Consider the following 23,796-nt stretch of genomic DNA (forward strand, 5'->3'; position numbering starts at 1 on the left):
GGAGTCAGTCATCAAGGGCCACCAAATACAGACAAATGTTGAATATTACTCTTGAATGAGAGAGAACATTTTTACTTTGACAGGAAGAAAAATAATTCAACTGTTGCTCAATGGTTCAAAGAGAGTGAGTTTAAATTTCTTTTGTAAATCAAGGTTCATGAGCCTGGAAGAAGAGTGGAGAAGTACAAAACCCACATTGCTTGAAATGTGAAGTTTCCAGTCAGTGATGAAATAATCTGCTGGTGTTGATCCACTGTGTTTTCTGAAGTCAACAGTCAATGTGTTATGGTTCCATATAAAATACCAATTTCACTTTTTGCATTTAATAACAGAAAAATGTCGACCTTTTTCATCATACTTTTATTTTCTAGATCTATCGGTTTACTAGAAAAGGTCATGACAACACAAACAAAAATGTTTAACAAATCTTCAGTATAACTGCTCCTCAGAATGACCAAAAACAGGAACACAACCATGATCCACAGAAAGATTAGACAAAATACAAAGAAAATAGTTGCATAATTTATTCAGGAGGTCAAAAATATACATAAAAAAACAACAAATAATGTCTCCCTTATTTGTGATGTGAAGTAAATTGGAGAGTTGTTCCCTCAAGGAAGGTAGCTTTAGCCATAGTCACATGCTCCTGTAAAACTGGTTGACCTGTACAGCAGTGGCGGTTACTGGTCTGTCAGAGAGGGGAAGCTCATTTTCGGCCTACATCATAAAATTTTTGATTTTTTTTAAAAGTAAAAAAATCAAGCAATTTCGGCAAGCAAATATCAAAAAAATTGGTTGCAGCAGTTTTTATTTCGACTGAACTTGAGAAATCCGCGATGGGACTAAGCGCGAATAGCTTCAGTGATTCCTTGTAGTACAGAATCGCTGTCAGTCAAATGGAGATGTAGTCTTTCAACAGACCCTCCAATCATCACGCAGAAGCTCAAAGTCCGGGCCAGCCCACTCCCCATTTAGCCCCAGAAACGCTGAGTGTCCGTGGGCGGGACATAATCGCAGCGTTTATCCAATGACCGTTCGAAGCGCTGAAAAAAAACGTTCAAAGCAGCCCCATTGAAGTCAATGGACGCTGGGGTTCAATAGGAAAATGCACTGTGATGCTGCGGGAATGTATGAGAAGGAAATCAAGTCAGCCGACCTGTTATATGTAACTGATTCTGAACCAACTCGTCTTTTTCGTTTTCTAACGCATTTTTAGTCAATAAAATGTTAATACAATAGTACATATTTGACAATTAATTTTGTGACATTATAAGGGAAGCCGAGCTTCCCTTGCAGTCTTAAAGAAACCGCCACTGCTGTAGAGGTGCTGCAATGTTTTTGGGGTGTCCAGGCCCATGGAGGGTCGCACAGAGGAGTCCGCATCTTTAGAAGAGAGAAAGTGTTTCCTGTGGTTCCCTTGTGGCTTGTGCAGCCACTTTAAGGGAGGTCATGAAAATGGAACGTGAGATTGTTGTGTGTGTGGTAAATGTATCAGAAAGTATTTGTATGTTGCATACATATACGTGATATGTACAGTACAGACCAAAAGTTTGGACACACTTCAGATCAGATAGCCCATATTCCCCCAATAAGGGCAGTTAGGACTAAGGCCTTAAGTAGATCTAATGTAGATGTGGGGGTGGTAAATTGAATGACCCGCTGAAGCAGCTTCCTCTCTGTTCCAGAGTAGCTTCTATACCAAATTGTGCAACAGTAGGTAGGAATGTTCCTACTTATCAAACAAGCTAAGTGTTTGGACTTCTTCTCTGTTCAGCAAACTATTTAGAACATCTTTAAGATCTTGTCTCTGTGATGTTGGATCCTTATTTCTTTTCCACACACCAAAACTTCTTGTTGTTGTTCACTTTTCCTGTCAGGGGTCGTCACAGGTGGTTTGGCAGAGAGTTTTTACGATGGATGCCCTTCCTGACACAACCCTGTATTTTCAGGGAGACCCTGATAGGCAGCAGTGCGAAGGGTCTTGCCTATGGATCCACCATTAAGGATTTTGAACCCAGGTTTCCTGCATTCCAGTCCTACGTCCAAACTGAGCCATCCAGCTACTACTGTCAAAACACTTAAAAACTGCTGCAAAAATAATTTATTTTTTTCTCACATAAATATGGATTTAAAGAAAGATTTTGTGAAGACAGACTGAAGCAGGAAGTAGAGAACGACGAGAATTCCGGCCTTGCTTCTGTAAAAGGAGCAGATCTGCATCCCAGATTCTGAACTACTGTCTGAAGAAGTCTCCATACTGTTGTGTCTTTGAGGCCTTTCATCTATAAAAGCCAAAAAAAAATCAATAAATAATGAAGATCGTAGAGCCCAATCAATATCAATGTAGTGACTCACAAATCGCATGACACAAGATATTAAATGAATACTCTATTGAAAATATTTTTAGGCTTAAGACTCATTCAGGATAATAAATTGCCTAAAAAAGGAGGTTAGATTCTGAGAGGGGATCATAATTCATCTAACCTTCATTCAGTTTCTCTGTAATCTCTGTCTTCTTACTCCCTTTTTCATCTTCAGATTTTTTTATCTAAATGCTGCATCTCTTTAGTCCAACAGAAAACAAGCAACTGCTCCAGAGTGAAACCATCTGTGCAGGTCCCTGCGGTAAACATTTAAACACAGATTTATGCAACATTTAGGCTCTCCAATCCCGGCCCTCGTAGCAACCGCAGTCCAAGAATGTGCATCCCTGCTTAAAAATCTGGTATCAGTTGAGTTACACCCATCCTCCAAAAAGAGATTACCTCAAACATGATATCATAGTTGTCTTTACCCCCTAAGCTGAATTACATTACTGTTTTGACACAAAGCCAGTGCTAATTTTCCACTTTGGATGAGGTCTTTTGGCTTTCTTCCTCAACTAGCATAAATATTTTTCATTTCCCCACTTTTCCGTGGCCTGGAGCTGAAGCTGCCATCTGTTTTGCAAACACTTCTCCCTTCTGCCCAAGTTAGCAGCAGACGAGCAGACATTTGTCCCCAAAACGAGACTTGTTAGCAGAGGACAGAAAATGGTGGCGTCGTCCCTCTGATCTAAACATGAACGATCCCGGAGTCTCTTCACGCCCCGCTGAGCAAACCTTAAAAATATCATTTAAATCCAAGGCGAGATGCAGGAGCTCTGTTGCATGATCATTCTCGCTTTGGAACATCTTTAAATTCTAAAGTGGAGGGGGGAAATTTGCTCCAACGCTGGGGGAGCAGCAGCAGCCAGCTTGACCTTCCATGCGGCTGCGACAGATGTTCATTGAATTCAGAAGCAGGTAGTGATGGGAAGAGATGACACGGATATATGAGGTATTGAATTCCACACCGTCTGAGTCACTGCTGGCCCTAAAAAGATTCTGATTAGCTCTGATAAGAAGACCTGGTGAGAATTTATGGGCCCCAGTAAAGCTCCAGGTGAGAGAGACACTTCTCTGCCGCCGGCCAGCGGTGACATTAAGAAACACTGTTAAAGTAATCCACTGTCTGTGCCGTGACTTGAAGCCATTTGATCAGAAGTTAAAATTTAAATTCTGGGCTCTCGCTCCAGACTGTTTTGAGTGAACTCTGTCTGAACCTTGTTGTGTTTCCTGCCAATTCTGAGTTGTCTTCTAAAAGTTTCACCTTATGCTCAACAGTTGCTTTCTGAAATCCTCCATAACCGAGCACTAAGCTTTCCAATTCAGCCAGCAGCAAACTGATAAGTTCACTGTGGGTGTGTTAGTGTGGGCATAAACCCTCACTAGAAACTCATCACACCTTTTATTATGTTGCATGTCTGCAAACTTTACTCCAGCAAATGTGCTCTTTGAGCATGGAGTTTATTTCTAATCTGCTCTGGCTTCAAAAAACATTAATGACATTAATGAGAGTTACTCAACAAATCAAACCAGTAACCTAGTTACCAAAGCACACCCTGTGAGCTCCTCAAACTAAATCTGCTGGTTTAAAATCATTGTTTAAATGCCTTCATCTGGTCTGGTTTGCTTCCACACACAGCACTCTGAGGAAAATTGACTGACCCAAAATGCTGCACTTTCAGCAATTGCCCAAATGGGGGGAGTATTTCCCAAAACTCTTTCTCTTTCGGCTTTTCCCATCAGGGGTCGCCACAGCGAATCATCGTTTTCCACCTCACTCTATCATGGACATCTTCTACCCTAACATTAGCCAACTTCATGTCCTCTGTTAAGACATCCATGTATCTCCTCTTTGGCCGTCCTCTTGCCCTCCTGCCAGGCAGCTCCATCTCCAACATCCTTCTACCAATATATCCACTATCCCTCCTCTGAACATGTCCAAACCATCTCAGTCTGGCTTCTCTGACTTTGTCGCTAACACAGGCAACATGAGCCGTCCCTCTGATGTACTCGTTCCTTATCCTGTCTAACCTGGTCACTCCTAAGGACAACCTCAACATCTTCATCTCCGCTACCTCCATCTCAGCCTCTTGTCTCTGTCTCACTGCTACTGTCTCTAACCCATAGAGCAGAGCTGGTCTCACCACTGTCTTGTACACCTTTCCTTTGAGTCTTGCTGGCACTCTTCTGTCACACAACACTCCTGACACTTTCCTCCACCCGCTCCAACCTGCCTGCACTCGCCTCTTCACCTCTTTTCCACACTCCCCATCACACTGAACTGTTGACCCCAAGTACTTAAACTCCTGCACCTTCTTCACCTCAGTCCCCTGTAACCTAACGCTTCTACCTTGATCCCTCTCGTTCAGACACATGTATTCTGTCTTACTACGACTGACCTTCATGCCTCTTCTTTCCAGAGCAAACCTCCACCTCTCTAGCTGTTCCTCCACCTGCTCTCTACTCTCACTGCAAATTACGATGTCATCCGCAAACATCATTGTCCAGGGAGATTCCTGTCTTACCTCGTCTGTCAGCCTGTCCATCAGCATAGCATACAAAAAAGGACTCAAAGCTGATCCTTGGTGTAGTCCCACCTCCACCTTGAACTCCTCTGTCTGACCTACAGCACATCTCACCACCGTCATACTTCTCTCATACATGTCCTGAACTACTCTGACATACTTCTCTGCCACTCCAGACGACCTCATACAGTACCACAGCTCCTCCCTCGGCACCCTGTCATACGCCTTCTCTAAATCTACGAACACACAATGCAGCTCCTTCTGACCATCTCTGTACTTTTCCATCAACATTCTCAAAGCAAAAATGGCATCAGTGGTGCTCTTACGGGGCATGAAACCATACTGCTGCTCACAAATCTCCACCTTCTTCCTAAGCCTGGCTTCCACTACTCTTTCCCACAGCTTCATTGTGTGGCTCATCAACTTTATTCCTCTATAGTTGCTGCAGTTCTGCGTGTCACCCTTGTTCTTAAAGATCGGGACCAGAACGCTTCTCCTCCATTCCTCGGGCATCTTCTCACTCTCTAGAATCCTATTGAACAAACTCGTTAGAAATTCCACTGCTGTCTCTCCTAAGCACTTCCATACCTCCACAGGTACGTCATCAGGACCAACGGCCTTTCCGCTCTTCATCCTTTTCAGAGCCTTCCTAACCTCATCCTTTCCAATCTCTGCTACTTCCTGCTCCACAACAACCACATCTTCCTCCCTTCTTTCCCTGTCATTTTCCTCGTTCATCAGCTCCTCAAAATACTCCTTCCATCTTTTCTGTACACTCTCCTGGGTTGTTAGCACCTTTCCATCTCTGTCCTTAATGACCCTTATCTGTTGCACGTCCTTCCCATCTCTGTCTCTCTGTCTGGCTAGCCTGTACAAGTCCTTCTCTCCTTCCTTTGTGTCTAGCCTGTCATATAGCTCATCGTAAGCTTTCTGTTTGGCCTTTGCCACCTCTCTCTTCACTCTACGCTGCGCTTCCTTGTACTCCTGTCTACCTTCCTCAGTCCTTTCTACATCCCACTTCTTTTTAGCCAACCTCTTCCTCTGGACGCATTCCTGTACTTCCTCATTCCACCACCAAGTCTCTTTACCGTCTTTCCTCTTTCCAGATGACACACCTAGCACCTTCCTACCTGTTTCCCTGATAATCTCTGCTGTAGTTTCCCAGTTATCTGGAAGCTCATCCTGACCACCCAGGACCTGTCTTAACTTCTGCCTAAATTCCTCACAAGTTTCTTCATTCTGTAGCTTCCACCACTTGGTCTTCTTTTCTGTTTTCCCTCTCTTCTTCTTCCTGACCTCCAGAGTCATCTTACACACCAACATGCGGTGCTGTCTGGCTACACTCTCTCCTACCACCACTTTGCAGTCATTAACCTCTCTCAAATGACCTCGTCTACATAGGATGTAGTCCACCTGAGTACTCCTACCTCCACTTCTGTATGTCACTCTATGTTCCTCTCTCTTCTGGAAGTAAGTGTTGACTACAGCCATTTCCATCCTCTTTGCAAAGTCCACCACCATCTGTCCCTCCAGATTCCTTTCCTTCACACCAAACCTGCCCATCACCTCCTCATCACCTCTGTTGCCCTCACCAACATGCCCATTAAAGTCTGCTCCAATAACAACTCTCTCTCCTCTGGGGATACTCTCGATGACCTCATCCAACTCACTCCAGAATCTCTCCTTCACTTCTAACTCACAGCCAACCTGTGGCGCATACCCAGTGACTACATTCACCATCACCCCTTCAATTTCTAACTTTAGGCTCGTCATCCTGTCTGAGACTCTTTTCACCTCTAGAACACTGTTTACAAACTCCCCCTTCAGAATCACTCCTACCCCGTTTCTCTTCCTATCAACACCATGATAGAACAGTTTGTATCCTCCTCCAATACTACGTGCCTTGCTGCCCTTCCACCTTGTCTCCTGCACACACAGTACATCTACCTTCCTTCTCTCCATCATGTCTGCCAGCTCTCTGCCTTTCCCTGTCATTGTGCCAACGTTAAGAGTCCCTATTCTCAAACCTATGTTCCTGCCTTTTCCCTTCTCTCTCTGGCCACGGACCCTTCTGCCTCCTCTTGGTCGAAGAAAGAGAGGAGGCAGAAGGGTCCGTGGCCAGAGAGAGAAGGGAAAAGGCAGGAACATAGGTTTGAGAATTTCATAGTATTTCCCAAAACTAATCTATTTAAAAACTCCATCCAATCATCTTTTGATCCGTCGTAAAAGTGTTCCCAGTGGTCTTTTAATTATGCTTATGCTGTTTTAAAGGCAAAAATCATGAAACCTGTGTCGTTTTCTAGGACATAGTTTTGCAGAGCAGCAGGAGTTCATCAGAAATTCACCTCTGAGATGTGGGTTGGACCATTGGTGTGGAGCAACCCCGCCCCCTTTCCTTCACCCATACACCCCTACATCACAAATCCGCTCTTTTTCAAATTTTATTTTTCTGTCTGCTCCTAATATATGATTTGAATAAAGAAATAATCAGAAATGCTTCATTTGAGCTTAAATCTCTTTATATATATCCACCATCATTAGAAAGTCTGAGTGCAATCCCACTAAAGTAAATCCCACCAGAGTTCATCTGCAAGTAAATAAAGACTGAGTTGTGGGTGGGACTGTTGGCGAAGAGCACACCCGACTCCCTTCCCCTTTTCGTTGCAGCAAGACCAGAGCTCAGCTGAGCGTTGAGAGGCCAAATGAAGCAAACTGTATGATGATAGTGTGTAACTCTCCTAAATTAAGACAGCAATTCTCCTGTGGTTCACTAACAGCTTAAACTTCACTTGTGCAACACTCTGTGTCGGAGGATTGCTCTGAAATCTACTTACCTGAATTTTGTTTTACAGCTTGTCAAGCGCTCACAACGGTCTGTCACCTTTTTTAAAAAGTGTTATGCAAGGTAAATCAAATAACTGGTTTTGGATCAAAGTTCTATCGTCAACTAAACAATATCCCATCACCAACAGGACCAAATTAAGAAACACAACAGACTTGGCAGATTTTTAAACCTCATCTCTAATTGCAGTGAGATGCAACCATAAGACATTTGGAAATCTACGGAACCAAAACCCTGGCTGCTTGGAGACCTGAACAAGAATCAAGCTCATAGTTTAAACCAAAGTTAGTCAAGATCTGGTCTGGAGTTCATACAAAATCACTTCAATGTGGTTCCATGGGAAGCAGCCAAATAACATCCAGTCATCACCAAAGACACCAATGAAAGCTGTGAGCATTTCTGCATGGCACTGCAGACCTTCGCTGCTCTTTAACTAAGAATCAGAGCTGATCAGTGTGTTAGGCAAAGTGAGCATGAACATGAGCAAAACGTGGACTAGATATGCAGCCCATTAAATGAAAAGGGTGTTTTTTGGTGTTTTAACATGTTATTTTTCTAACAATGGAGGACACATATAAAGAAAATTAACTGCCCACTTGCTCCATGCTCAGCACCACAATAGAAAGGGAGGCAGGGGTGCTGTACACCAACAGTCCTGCCCACAACTCAGAGGTGAATTTCTAATGAACTACTGCCACTCTGCAGAAACCACGTCCTAGAAAATGACACAGCTTTTTTAATTTTGGCTAAAAACTGCATAATCATGATTAAAAGACCACTGGGAACGCTTTTACAATAGATCAAAAGATGATTGGAGTGGGTCTATAAAGAGGTTGTCTAGGAACAATCAGCAGACCCACAAAGTCAGCAAGCTGGCATCAGTTATAAGAAGCAGCATCTACGCACAATACAGCCAACCCTCTTAGCATCTCCTGTATTTAAACGTGAATTTGTGCTAATCAGCTTGGTCAGTGGCTGATTGGTTTTGGTGATCAGCCAATGCAATAATCTAAATAATCAGTCTCTGCATAACTACCTTTAAAGTGTATCAATCATATGAATTTTGAAAAACAAAGAGATTTCATCCTTAATGAAAGTTAAGAAAATCTACTCACACAAGCACAAGTCCTGAGTTATATTACAGCAAAAACGAACCAAAAATGGCTTTATTAAAGGGCCTTTATAATGCAAAATTCACTTTTTGAACTTGCAAGTGTATTACAGTACAACTCATCACAAAAAACATCCCCAAAGTGATATTTTGATCCGTTCACACATTTTTGAGTATTCCTCTAAAAACCTGTGCTCTGAGCACCAGCCCCTACCGATCCACGAAAACGAGTGGGTCTTCACTTTTATACATGTGAAAGTGAAGAACAGCCCCTTCCAGGAAAAGTCTGCGCTGCCAACACCGCCCCCAGGCCAACACACACACACACACACTTTTTTAGCAGAGCTACAATGTGTACATCCATCGAGATTGAGTCTTACTTCCGGATAGGAAATTGAACTGTGAAAACAACTAATATTTCATATAAAAATATTAGTAAGAATACAATATTAAATAGGAATAAAACCATTTAAGAACTGTGCCAGAAAAACCAACCCAAGATTTCAGACGTAATAAAATTGAGTGGTCAACTTTGAGGGATTTTGGTCTCATAAATCAAAATAAAATTTTGATGAAAGGTGAAAATGGTTGTTTAAAGGAACAACCAGCTTACAGCAGACAATTATCAAAGTTCTGGTTAAAGAAAAATACTGTAAAAGCTGTTTTTTGTGTTTGACACTTTAAAATTAATGAAGCCTATTTCTTTGATATGCAAATTTGCATTGTCCTTCAGTGATATGTAATTTGCAGAGCGGAAACTTTAGGATGTGTCCTGCAGCCTGTAGTGTTTGAACAGGAGCATCATCACCCCGGAGTTCCTTTCAGGTTGGTCTCACAAAGCTCCATTCTGCTCCGCAATTAGATAATTTTCCACTAGCTGGGAGCCTCCGGTCTGGAGGAGCCAGAGGAATGTCTCCTGATCGTCTCCTAAATCTGATCAGCTCCGTGTGGCGGGGTCACATGTCAGCAAACAGCAGGCAAGAAGAGAAGCTGCTCCGCTTCAACAAACTGATATTTAAAAAAAAACGTTATCAGGAACATGGCATCAAAAACACTGTTACTTCTGCAAAAACACAAGGCTGTGCTGTGAGCAGCTACACACAGACTGTGTGTGTCTCTGCTGTCGAGGAAAAAGGGATTTGTCCTGACTGGACTTCCTGCTGCTTGTTGGTCCACATTCAAAGGAAGCCTGTCGTGTTTCACTGACGTGGGGGTTCGAGCGCTGAAGGAACGCATTATACAGGGTGGCTCCATGCTCCAGTGGCACTCAGGCCACTTTCAATGAGGGAGCAGAGGCGGCTTCTGTTTCAGCAAAAACTAGACAGCTGCTGTAGAAGTATTGATAGTGAGTTATCAAGCTGCAGGTTACAGCCTTTAAAATAAAAATATTTTTAAATGATGGATCATAACCGCAAATGACTAATATGCAAATGTAGGACTAGTAGTAATTCACACTCTCTATATAAGGGATTTTATATCGGGCATCTTAAGAATTTACACCAATACGACAAGAAAAATAACATAAAATAATACAAAAAAAATTTATTAATGAACTATACTATTTATATTGTATCACAATAGAAAAAACGTACAGTGGCCCTGAAGTGTAAATTCAACAAATCACTCTGGGCCAAAACGTTTAAAACATCAGGATGACCATTTAAAAAGCAAAGCAATTCATAAAAAAACCTACATTATATTTCAGAAATCAAAACAAAATTCCAAAAACCAAACAAAAACAATGTTTAGGAAAACAATTTCCAAAGATCAAAATGAAATGTTAAACACAATAAGAAAGCAAAGGTGGGTATTATGTTACTGATTGGATGATGACGGTTGAGTTTTGAAGAAGATGGAAAGCAGAAGGATGGTAAAGAGTTGACTGATAGATCAGTGAACCTTTGCAGTTGGTGTAGCCAGAAAATTAAAGAAATATCTTCTGTTAGACGATACTACCATGCCAAAAGACTTCCTGTAGAAAAGATAAACAACATCATCATCCAGTCAGTGTTGTCCCATAATTCCTACCTTTTCTGGTATCTTATTTTGTTTCATCTTTAAGTATCACATTTCGATCTCTGGAAATTATTTTTGTTTTCTGAAATGTGTTCTGAAATCCTGTTTTATTTGGTTTTTAGGGTTTTGGCATCTGAAATTTGGTTTTGATTTCTAAAATATAATGTTGCTTTATTTTTATTTGTTTTTGTGATCATTAACTAGCACGGTTTTTCGTTAAGGGATTTTTTGGCTGCACGGTGGAGCAGTGGTTAGCACTCTTGCCTCACAGAAAGACGTCCCCTGGTTCAATTCCCGGCTGGGGGCCTGATAAAGAACATCGATGGGGGACCTTTCTGTGTGGAGTCTGCATGTTCTCCCCGTGCATGCGTGGGTTTTCTCCGGGGTCTCTGGGTTCCTCCCACCCTCCAAACACATTCCTCGTAGTTCATTTGACAACTTTGAACTGTCCAGGGTGTCCCCTGCCCTCGCCTGTAAGTGGCCGGGATAGGCTCCCGGCAGCCCCGTGATCCCGAAAGGGAAAAAACGGAAGAAGATGAATGAATGAATGAATGAATGAATGAATGAATGAATGATTTCTATGTGGATTGGACTTCAGGTCACCGTAGATTAAGTCTATGTAAACAGGGAAACTTTACTGAAAATGCTATAACAGCACTTTAGGCAAAGGATTTATATTCTTTTAGAATACAAATAGATTGAAACGCATTTTTTTAAAATTTTGATTTGATTTGAAATGGTTTATTTCAAGCAATCAAATACGAATAGTACACAAAAAAACATTACAATCATCATTTATACATTCATACAATGACGTATCAAACTTAAGATCATTAAGCATAAAAATAAATATTGTTTGAAAGGGAGTGGAAGAAAGCAAACTTATATAATCCCACCCCTGTTCAACTGTAACTATTTTAGTACATGATTAATCATTAACCGGTTCATAACTTTTATCATACAGAATTAAGAATCCTTAGGTATCAATAAAGCACATGAAAAAGATGAATTGCCTAATTATTATGTAAAAAATAACTATTTTAGAAATCAACATGGCAAATACAGATCATTTTTCCAAAATATATGCAGATTATGTTCATTATAAACATATCATGTATGATTAAAAAATAATACTATATCAGTAAAATTGATCAAGGATCAAAAGTTAAAAATGTGCAAATTATGTTTCATTAAGAAAATTATGAATCAATTTTTTGGAGCAAGTTAAGTCATTTTTAACATCAAAGTTCTTAAATGAAAAAAAGTTTGTTACATAGTGACTTAGAGCAATTTGGAAACTTATGGATACTTTTTTATTTGTATACTTAAACACATGCAGGAATAATATGGAGTGAGGTGTCAGACTTACGTTTTGTGCAGCGCTGCGATCCCTGAGCTGGACTCCATCCATGACAGCACTGTCCTCCGCAGACATTCACCCTGCACACAGAAACCGCCAGGTGAGGCACGAACTCCAACGCCAGCGCAGGTCGACTCACGCAGCCGCACATGCTGGCTTTCCAACCGCTTCAGATCGAGAATCAACACCAACATTTTCCCTCTGATCAGAGTCAGAAAGGCGTTTCCACATGCAGGTGATCAGACAAGTAAAACGAAAGTCGTCTTCAAAGCCAAGCCAATCCTCACCAAATCCAATGGATCGAAGGCTTTCTGCTTTGAAACAAAATCAAAAGTTGAAAACAATAAGAGGAAATCTAACTGTAAAAGGTGATGAATGAAACCAGCAGCTGAGCTGTGAATTTAGGCTACAAAGAAGGTTTAGAGGCTCCGATGTAGAGACAGGAGGCAGTGGAAGATGTTGGGATTCTCTTTGGAAGTGACCAGGACGGATGGAATCAGGAAAGAGTACATTAGAAGAACAGATTATGGTAGATGTTCTGGTAGATAGTTGAGAGCGAAACGTACTAAATCACTCAACGTATCATAACTGATACTATCTATATTTCTAAAAAAAAAACAATGATGTTGTAAATTATTTTTTGTAGATTTTAAAAAACATCTTAATTCTAGAATATTTGGAATTTTCTGTCATTTTTTTTTTGGGGTGTTTTGGACTTTATTGGGTTAAACTGAATGTATAAAACAAAGATTCCCTAAAGGGCTGAATTGAAATAAAACAAATAAAGCCAAAGTTAGGCTGTGTATGTACAACATTTACACACAGTGAATCTGTGTGCCGCCTGTTGATGATTCCGATAACAGTCATTTACTTTTGGTGCGGTTAGCGGAACTTCACAGCTTTACTAAACTCACTTTTTGCAGACTGAGACGCTCTGAGGCTGCACGCTGAGCAGCTCGGGCCAGACTCACTGGACCACACACAGCCTCCGTTTCTGACTGAAGGCTCTGTGCATGAACAGCATGCAACTGGTACCAGCTGCTGCTCCAACTCCACTTAGAAGCACATCAGAGCAGCTATAATAGCTGTTTTAAACTCACACAGGCCCAGTGAAGTCAGCTGCAGGGGTTCCTGCTGGGGGAGTGCTTGTATCAGCGCAGGACAGCAGCGTCCCACAGCTTCCCTTCGGGCCTTCAGACTTCCTTTCGTGTCCTTCAGCATCTCACACTCCTTCATTCTGATTATGGCGGGAAAATATTTGCTAAATTAAAATAGTCCTGTATTAACAGCAGCATTTTGCAGTAAGTCTGGTTGTGACTAAATGATCCAACATGAAAAATAAAAGGCTCAAAGTAAATCAGTGTTTCAATAAAAAAATATAGAGACACAGATTAAGTCCTCCATCAAGGCAGAAGTATTGTGCACGAACAGGAGAACATGCTACTAATACCCCACCTTCATTCAGAAGTGGAGCATGAGGCTAGGAGTGAACCAAAAGCCTGACCTTCAGATGCTGAAGAGAAAACTAATATTTTTCTAAAGGGGATTTGAAAGACAAGCAGACAAAGGCTGCAGGGAGAACAGTGCAGGAATGTTCTACTGTGGAGGAACCTTACTGAACCCCAGACATTCAAGTATGAAGTCTGAGACTTATATTAAAGCTGAAGCATGTGACAAACATTGCAGTTATATTGTGACTGTTTCATTCATAAAATCAGGCATTTAAACTGTAAAATGAGTTTTTCCTTTTCCCTCTTGTTAGGATTTTTGGACTTCAGCTATTTGTTTTTAGATGTATGAGCTTAATGGTAAGTTTAGATCTACACAAGGGACAAAAGGAGTGATTAACTGAAAGATGGCAACAAATATGCAGACAAAATAGGTGTTCCAGCAAGTACAAAACCAACGACAATATCAAAGACTTGTGTTCCAATCTACATCAAACTGATTCATAGTTGTATTTTTTCACAAAATATTTAAAGCAACCACTAAATTCTGCTCAACTTCAACCAAAGACATGAACGAGGAAAAGGAAAACAAAATCTGAAAATTGCCTCCTTGGTATCAAAGTCTGCTTTGACTGTTGGAATCCACAACATCAGCTAATGAGCAGCAAATACTCAGAAAGTCATCAGCCACAAACGAACACTATGGTTGTTTCTGCACTATATAGGGCGCTCGCCATTTTGTAGTGCTGTCCGTATCTACAATTCCGAAATCCAGTGGGCTAGAAATTTGCTAAAAGTCTCTGCGAGAAACTAGTGTGTCGATGCTCACTAGATTGACGAATATAAACCACAATGCATTGCGTTTGAATGATTTTTCTATGTGCGAAAATTTCATTTTTAATTTATTTTTCAAATTTCATTTAATTTCTTAAATCTAATTTCATCATTAGAACACAGTGGATTACTAAATAGTCCTTTTAAAATGTTCATATTTATTAGGATTTTACTTTGGGTAATCATTGACATCATATTTGCCGTTTAAAAAAATAGTGAGCATGGCAGGTGGCTTAAACTCCTCTGCACTACTAATACTTATTTGTGTTCAGATACTTTTTGTTCTGTAATGTCTCAATAGAAGCAGTTATTTTCAGTTTTTTAGCCTCCAATCACATTTTTACAAAAAAGAATGCTAAATGTTGAGTTCAGTGATAAATACTTTGCTTAATGAGTAGCCAGCAGGACATAACTATGTCATTGTTTGATGACATTTGCATCTATAGGTGTAGATTCCTGCTTATTTGGTCAAAATTTTACTACCAACAAGTAAATCACTCGCCCATGACAATAAAATCTTAAAATATATCAAATATACAAGATCCGTCTTTATATAATGTCGGACGTTTTTGGCCAAAACAGAACATTAGCATTTGCAGACTATTTCCACTGTAGTACTGACATACTTCAATAACCTTCAGCTGAGTATTATAATATACTTTATTATTATACAATAAATCAATAGAAAGCTAAAAAATAGATGCAGGTTTTGTCATTAAAGTGTAGCTAAATCAATCTACAAAACTTTGTTACACACCTTCAAGCAAAACATTCATGACCACGTGAGAAAATAAGAACGTCATTCTTCGTGCTGAATTGGACACAGCATCAAACCTCAATTAAACAGTCATCTGTCACAGTCTGGATGACAAAACAACTACTGCATCTCTAACAGCCTTATATTAGACCCAGTTTAAAAATCCAATAACCGACTCTAATTCATTTTGTTGTTTTGGTTCAGATATTATGTTTTATGTCTGTGGAAGAGCCAACAGTGACAGGAAATTCAACGAATGGAGTCCTCATATCTGTATCTCCCAGGTTCAGACTAAAGCTGCTTCCATCATCCGCTCTGAACGCTGTTCAGTTTCAGGAACAGTTTTATTTGACGTGGTACAGTTTTTTAAACTTCCCCTGCCAGCTTTTTTCCATCTCAGTACATTTATCTATCTTTCCTTCCAGCTCAATCCTGTTCAGGGTCACAGGAAGGGTGGAGTCTGTCAGCTTTCATCACACTAGAGGGGGGGGTACACCCTGGAAAAACGGAGATCTGTACAATCTCCATGAAACTCTGTTTGATTATTCCCAGGACAATGAAATGTCCTTGAAGCTTTATCAAGAGGCCAAAAAAAAAAACAAGAAAATACTGTTTGCTTTGAAGCTTTTTCTTCTCGAGGAAGTTTAAAGGATCTTACAGCAAACACCTCAAAGGCAAAATAATTTCTGTCCTGGATCCCATTTATGCGGATGAAAAATATCTGCAGGAGTTTTTGGACGAACCAGGAAAAAGCCCAGTAACTCCATGTTGGTAAGGTGTGCTGTAAAGGGTTTTTCCTGCCATCTGTCTTATAGAAAATTCAATGTCGAATAAATAGTCAACATGCATGAGTAAAGTGACTTAAGGATGAATTGAAAAAATACAAGAATTAAAACTTGAATTAAAATTAAATCAATCTTCATCTAGAAAACAGCTGCATCAATTTATTTAATATAATTAATTTTCCTTAAAGGGCAGTTATTGTACATTTAAAGTTAAAAAGAGATTCTCTATCAGTTTTAATGTAAGAATTTTATATTTTATTAATGAAAATTTCAACGTTGCAGTTCGAATCACAGGTTGAACGAAAAATATTTTGCTAACCTCCCAAAAACAATAGTTTTTAATAGAAGTTTGAATTTTACACCAATGTTAAATGGAGTCCTAATAAAATGTAAATACATTCTGAACTTCTGTGCCAATCCAATTTTGATTCACAAGTTGAGAGTTTAATTTTGAGTGGATGTTTCGCTTGTTTGTGTTCTTGTTGATATAATCTTGTGCTGTAGCTCCTCCTTTGTTCTATTTTGTCATCTCAAATGGCTGTTTTTTTTACAAAAGCCTTTTTTCTTTTAAATAGGTCCTGTAAGATGAAACTGCAGTTTAATTTCTGGAGGTGATTCCTATTTTTTTTAACATCTCTCTATAATGCAGCGATGCCTGGAATCAAAAAATTGCAAATGTGCTGTAATCACTTTTTAACAAGATTAAGATTTAAATAAACTGTAAAAATAAAAGGTTGTTTTAAACAGAGAATCTGCTTTTTACAGCTCTCAGTAGCTAATGTACTGACTCGAGATATATTCAAATGAGTAATGTTTTAGCAGGGGCGGAGCTAGAACCTTTTTTGGGGGGGGCAGGTGGGGGCAGAAGACTTTTGAAAGGGGAGCAAATCTGAACATCAGAGTGGAAGGCCATTACAGATGGATCAAAAATACTATTTTATTATGTCATTGATATTAAAACAGCAGTTCTTTCAGCTAAGGTGCTATTGTTAATGCTTACAGAAACTGGAATTAATAACTTTTTTAATCTTTGTCAAAAATGATACTACTATTGACCCAAAAATGGGGGGGGGCACAAGTTTTTTTTACGGGGGGGGGGGACAGCTGCCTCCCTTGTAGCCCCGCCCCCCACCATCAATGCTTACCTTTTTTTTTGTTAAATAATATGTGTTTACTGTAGTTTTTTATCATATGTATATAAATGCACTTTTTTTTACCTTTGTGCTATCTTAAAAGACCCCACCCATACGTGTTCTCCCAACCATGACAAAGGTGGATAAGGGTGGAAAGATTTCATGTAATCCATGGACACCAGTGAAGATTAAGAATCATTGAAGAAAACCGGTTCAGAGCACTGTCTAGTGGGTCTAAATGACCCAACTCCCAATGTTAAAGTGCCTAGGATAGCACAAGGGTTACAGAATCCCAAAGGTTTTTAATGAGGTTATTATAACCTTGAAGTAAAGGTGGGGAGTGCCCCCCCCCCGATGGCCATAAAACAGGTACAGTTTGATCTTCCAGGGAGGCTTCACTCCTCAGGACTGAAGCTTCTGCCCCTTCTGAGTGTTCAGTCTGCAGGTCGCAGCAGAAGACGTGTTTGTTCTGTCCGTGTCGTCATGATCACAACGAGGAACTGGCGGTACTTCCAGCTGTGTCTGTCACAGCCAACATCTGGATGATCCCAGCTCAGCCCAAAACGCATCGTATCTTGTTTTATTTTGTCTGCAGTATCTGATTTCATTTAACACATCCACTCCTGGAGTGGACCTGCACACGAGCAAGGCATATCGAACCGCACAAGACATCCAGCTTCAGTGTTCCTCTGGAGTTAGTTGAACAAAACTGTGCAAAGGTGAAAAACGAGATTTCACTCTGGTCCCCCACGCATTTGTGCGGGGGTCCGCTCACATGGCGGGTAAAACCAGAACCATCAACAGGCTTCTTCCAATAGGAGGTGAACTTGACCAGATCAGCAGAAGTATTTAGCCTCCAGGAACCAAAGCTATTGCAGCTGTAACTCAACTGAGTTGTTTTGAACCAAAAAAGCTCTAGTTTTCTAGTAAAAATGACTCCCTGGAAGTAAGAATCTGTTTGATTCTTCTTCAAAAATTGGCAGTTAGTGGTTTAAGTGGCATTCTGAACCAGAGCCTGCTGGAAAAGCAGAATAAACAGGACATGTAGAACACTTTCCAGATGGAGTCGCAATTAAAAACCCTTTAAGACATTAGAGCTTTATTGTGATTTTTTTTTCCCTTATTTGAATCTCCTTTCTAAAAGAAAAGTAGGTCACAGTTACAGATCTGGCATACAGATGTTACAAAAACTCTTAATTTTCTAAATGTTGATTTGATTTTTCCCCCTCATTTTTGTGGAAGCAGAACTGTTTCTGGCTCATTTTGATCCTTGAATCCTTCGAGGGGCTGTGTTCAGTGGGGAAAAAAACAAACTAGAAAAAAATCCAAAACATTTTGGACTGCAAAAACTATCTGATAAATAGGTTCTGGTCCTTGCCCTCCAGCGCCGGCCTTCTCCAAAATTCCAACTGTGGATGAGCCAGGTTGGGCCATGGTTACAACACTCCTTGTGGACCCCCACTTCTCTAGGTTGTCCTCCACCTGGGCAGGGGTGGCCGGCCCCTGCCTTGCTCTCTCCTGCACCAACCGTGCGCTGGGTCGGTGGCTGCCTGGAGCGTGGGGCAGGTATCCCTTGGGGGACGCTGACTCGGGCCTGGGGCAGGGGTGGGGTGCTCAGAACTCCTGGGTGGTGGTGGGCTGCTCGTCTGGGGCTGGGGGTGCTCTCCTGGGGCAGGGCCCTGTGTTGGGCCCTCCTGGCGCGGCGGGGGGGCTGCTCTTCTGGATGGGCTGGAGCTTGCACTCTCTGTCCCCCCCATGCCTCCCTGCTCTCTGGCTTTGGGGGCCCCATGGCGGTCCTGCTTGCCCTGGCCCGGGTGACAGATGCGATTGCCTGGCGGGCAGCTGCTCTTTATCTGCTACCGTGTGGGTGTTGGGGGGTCCTGGCTGCCGCTGCAGCTGCGGCGGGGTCTTAGTGTGGGGATGACTGGGAACTCTCCCTCCTTCTTTTTACATTCCATCATCCATTTTAGAAGAACATAAACACTCACTTGAGCACAGGTGTTAGCTCACCTTTGCACAAATAGTTTGCGTGACTTAATGAAGTATTTCACGTGTGTTGGTCTGAATGCATAGGTATGCGTGTCTGAACATGAGTTGTATTGTGTACATGTGGACTTGTCTGTATGTGAACATTTTTGGAGCCAACAGGTTTGTAACATATGTGAGTGTGTATAGGCCCCGCCCCTTTTTAGATTTTTTATCCATCTAAAGCTGACAGTAATGATTAGTAAAGTCCAGCAAATTTTTGCTTTATGATTCTTTATTAATTTACCCTCCTTCTATAATCACGCTCCTACCCCCCCCCCCCACACACACACACTTCTCTAATATCCCTCTCTCTCTTCTTCCCCTTCTTTCTTTTCCGTCCGTCCAACAAAAAACTGTTACAAATGGAAGTAAGATGAATAAAGTTAGATTACAAAAGGGGTTTATTCAAATCTACAACTGGTGTGTCAGAAGATTCATAACCCCTTTTGTAACGGTAAAGTCTGTCCAACACAAGAGGCTTTCAGCTTTCATCTGTTTGCTCAGCTGCTGAACAGGACAAGTTAAAAAATATTTAAAAAAAATATACAAATAGGTTGGGCCATATATATATATATATATATATATATATATATATATATATATGCATATGACACAGACTTAAATCTCTTCAAGACCAACTCCAATGATGATTGTGTGCCTTTGGTGTTTTTAACATTCTTGGAGCATTCTTCTGATGCTGAAGAGTCATATGTAAAGAAAATTCAACTTAAAATTGCATTTCTGAGTAAATCTTGATTCAATACATTGTGAATCGGGAGCAGACAAAATATTAAGTCTGAAAACGATTGGTCTTGGGTAGAAAATGCAGTGGGAAGGTCACAAGCTCCCTGCTCTGCTCCATTCTGATGAATCCACGTGCAGACAACCTGATCCATGTTTGTCTAAACTGTACAGCTGGATAGCTCCAATACTGCTCACCATTTTTGTTGTACTGGTAATGTTGGGTAGGGGGCTGTAAGCTAGCAGGAGAGTCCAAAAATAGAGAACTCTCAACATTGGGGAGGGGAAGTGGGGCGGAGTTGCTCTGTGCCAACAGCCCCACCCACAACTCAGAGGTTAATTTCTAATGAACTCCTGCCACTTTGCAGAAACTACATCCTGACAAGTTTTTTTATTTTGACTAAAAACGGCAAAATCATGATTAAAAGACCACTGGAAACATTTGATAGATCAAAAGATGATTGGAGGGAAACCTTAAAAAGATCAAAAGCAAGTTGAGCATCTTAAGAACAAAAGCTGTATACTTGGGGCCATTTTCAGAGTTAAATTGTAGAAAGGAAAAAAAAAGAAGAAAAAAAATATATATATATATACATATACATATACATATACACACACAAACACACACACACAACGCAAAAGAAGACTGTGAGCCTTTTCCCGGAGAACAGTTATAAATGTATTGACCTGCTCAGTTGGTGAAGTGCGGGACCGGTGCAGAGGAAACCAGGGTTCGATTCCTAGGGTGCGCATCAAAGAGCTCCATCCAGTGTGGCTGTCAGGAGAGGACCCTTCACGCTACTGCCTTACAATACTGTATAGTAAGATGGCCCAAGTCTAGGTCTCCCTGTGCCGGTCCCAAGCCGGGACAAAAAAAAACAGGGTTATCAGGAATGGCATCCAGGGTAAAAATCTCTGCCAAACCACCTGTGTGAATCACTGAAAGCTGATTCGCTGTGGCACCCCTGAAGGGAAATTCCGAAAGGTGAACAAATACTTTTTAAGTAATTTTGTGTTTTTATTTTTTTGTGTTTTCCTTCTTGTCTTAACCTGGCTGTGTGTGAAAAGCAGCCCAGAAATAAAATTTACAATACAGTGAAAATAAAAAAAAAAATAAAAAGGTCTATCTATGGTTTTTGTCTGAATGTCCTTCTAGGTGGTCAGTCACCTTCAACAGGTACACGGCCCACAGGTGAGGCAAGATCACAGAACACACCTTTGGAAACTCTGAAAGGATCCGGTCCAACATGATTGGAAATCTGTCCACCTCCAGCTGCTCATTCTGAAACATCTCAGGAAAATCAAGCCAAGCTGCAGCTGGGGTCACGCAGCTCTGACCTGAGTGGGGGGAGCGACTAGGAACTGCCAGAAAAAAAGTCACACCTGACAATAAGGAGGTTTCATCCAGCTGTGGGCTGGACTGGGGCCCTAACCAGGGTCCTTCTGCCTCCAGACCAAATCCAACAGGAAGTCATGACCCCCCCTCAACCTCAGCACAACGAAAAATTCTTACCCGGAAAGGGTCAGCAGCTGTCGGTTCTGCTCCGCTCCGCTCTGCCGAACCGCCGCTGGCTGCTGCTGTTGGTTCCCCATCCTGCGGGTCCGAACCTGCCCTCCGAGCTTGGCACTCAATTCCACGTTATAGGAGTGCGGTTGGCCGGCCGGGCCGTGACGCGTCGAGATGGAGCTGACCCGCACGGCGCTGTCCCCTGCAGCCGAACCGGGCCCCGGCGCTACCCCGGGCTGCAGCACGTAGACCCTCCTGAAGCCCCCGCGGCTCAGCTGTCGCTCCACAGACGCACAAACCACGAAGAGAAGTAGCTCGACGCAGAGGAAGAGGCCCCGTCTGACCCACGCCATGCCCGCAGAGTCAAGCTCAGGTTTGCGGGGAGGAAAAAGGTCCGGGTCCGAGACGGTTTCACTTCTTACAAGTCAGGAAAGCTGTGCGCTCCAAAACGAACTCACGCAGGCGGGCGAGAGCCTCCAGCCCGCTACCAAAGTGCCCTGAGCGCGCAGACAAATCCTCCAAAGCGACAAGTTTCAAAGAAAACGGGCCATGTAGAGACAAGCCTCCCCCCGAGTCCGCGTCCGTGCGCGCTGCTGCTGCGGTCCCTCTGCGCCCCCTGACAGGCTGGAGAGCCGCACAAGTTCAGGAAAGTTTCTCAGTTGGAGGTGAAGAGTGTCAGCAGCGCGCGCAGCCTGCCTCCAGACATGACGTCAGGAGGGGGGAGCCTCTCACCGAACGAGGGGTTCTGGGGGCCCCATGGTGCCAGGGGACCCACGCGCACTGACTGTGCTGCCCCAGCTTACCCACACACGTGGATGTCTGTGCGCGCAGAACGATTCCGCCCTAAAACGCAAAAGATGACTTTTCCACCCAGGTGAGGCGCTGAGTCATTCTCCAGCAGGTGGGAGTGTGTGTGTGTGTGGGGGGGGGGGGGGTGCAGGGGGGTGCAGACGTGCTGTAACTGTTTTCTTTTTCTCACAATGAGCTCAAAAAGCCCCACACAGAAAGAAAGTCCTACCGCTTCCATATTTGGTCTGTAAGGACTCGGAGGCCTGGATGACAAAGTGAAAACAGGGAGAGCAGGGTGAGGAGGAGAGCCCAAATGCACCATGGGACATCCCCAGCGAGCTAGAAAACCTATTTCATTCATGATCGAGTTCAGATCACACATCATCTTTAATAAAAACCTGTTTTAAAATAGCTCGTGTTTTGCTGCAAAAAAAAGCAGGAGTTCAATTCAAATGTGGCCAATCATGAGCATAAATAGTTGTTTGTGCTGCTATTTGGTTTTTCACAAAGTTGTTTTTTTATTTTTTATTTTGCTCTAGGTAAATAAAATCAGTAGTTTATGTTTTACAATCTGTGTGGGAACCTGAATCCTTCTAAATAAACTCTGAAATTAGGAACAGCACTAAACATCCCATCCCAGCCTTACTCAGACTCATCAACATAGTGCATCGATTTTCTTTGACATTGAAAACACTGAGTTGAGCAGAAAACAAACTTTGAAATTTCTCTAGAAAACACAACAACTACAAGAAGAAAAGCTCCTTCCATCCATCTTCAGAACCTGATGAATCCCTTATGGAGTCACAAGAGCCAAACCACCTACTGTTGGGTAAAGGTGGGGTACAGTCTGAACAGCTCAGTAGTCTGTTGCAGGGCCACACACTCACATGCACACTAAGGGGACAATAAATAATCACCAAATGAAGCATGCCGCTGGACTGTGGGGGTAAGCCGGAGAACCCAGACAAAATCTAATGCATGCACGAGGAGAACATGGAAACTCCACACAGAACGGACCGGCTGGGATTCAAACCACAGACTAGACTGATAACTGCGCCACCGTGCAGCCACAACAGCTTCATTCAGAAATGTATTTCCTATTAATTGGACTTACACTTTAAATATAATTAAAGCCCACTCCGATGAAAATTGTGCTTTTAACATGTTCTTAGGCCATTTTTCTGATGGAGGACATATAAAAAGAAAATTAAGCTTAAAAACTGCACTTCTGATTGTTTCTTTATTCAAATCATTGTGATGTAGGATTAGACCAAAAAAAGCCCTTTCAAAAAGCTTGTAGCTATAACAGCTGCTACAAGCGGCAAGCCTCAAGCTCCCTGCTCCGCTCCATTCCAATGCATCCACTTGCAGACAAATAGATCCATGTACGCTTTTGTTTTTCTCGTCTGGGCAGGAATCTGACTCAAAACTCTACGGCTGGACAGCTCCAATATTGTTGGTGGTGTGACGGACTGTAGGCTATAGTGAGAGAGCGTGTAACCAGATGGACGATGGGAAAGTCTGAAAGATGAGCTTACTGTACTTTGCTCAGAG

The 23,796-nt window shown here is 42.0% G+C and overlaps 1 protein-coding gene across 3 annotated transcripts in view; it reads right to left on the reverse strand.

The window, feature by feature from the left end:
• Positions 1-22,131, reverse strand: part of ltbp1 (latent transforming growth factor beta binding protein 1) — a 131,445-nt gene extending 109,314 nt beyond the window's left edge. Inside the window, exons 1-2 of one of the 3 annotated variants that reach the window (XM_011472799.3) lie at positions 21,460-22,131; positions 12,230-12,300 (exon numbers count right to left, since the gene is read on the reverse strand). In XM_011472799.3, coding sequence (XP_011471101.1) covers positions 12,230-12,300; positions 21,460-21,806 — 418 coding nt within the window. In that variant the 5' untranslated portion in view covers positions 21,807-22,131. The remainder of the gene's footprint in view (positions 1-12,229; positions 12,301-21,459) is intronic. The other 2 variants (XM_011472798.3, XM_011472800.3) reach the window with 2 other exon arrangements.
• Positions 22,132-23,796: the final 1,665 nt, after the last annotated feature.

The sequence above is a fragment of the Oryzias latipes genome, chromosome 15 (assembly GCF_002234675.1).
Source record: "Oryzias latipes chromosome 15, ASM223467v1".
Taxonomy (NCBI): Eukaryota; Metazoa; Chordata; class Actinopteri; order Beloniformes; family Adrianichthyidae; genus Oryzias; species Oryzias latipes.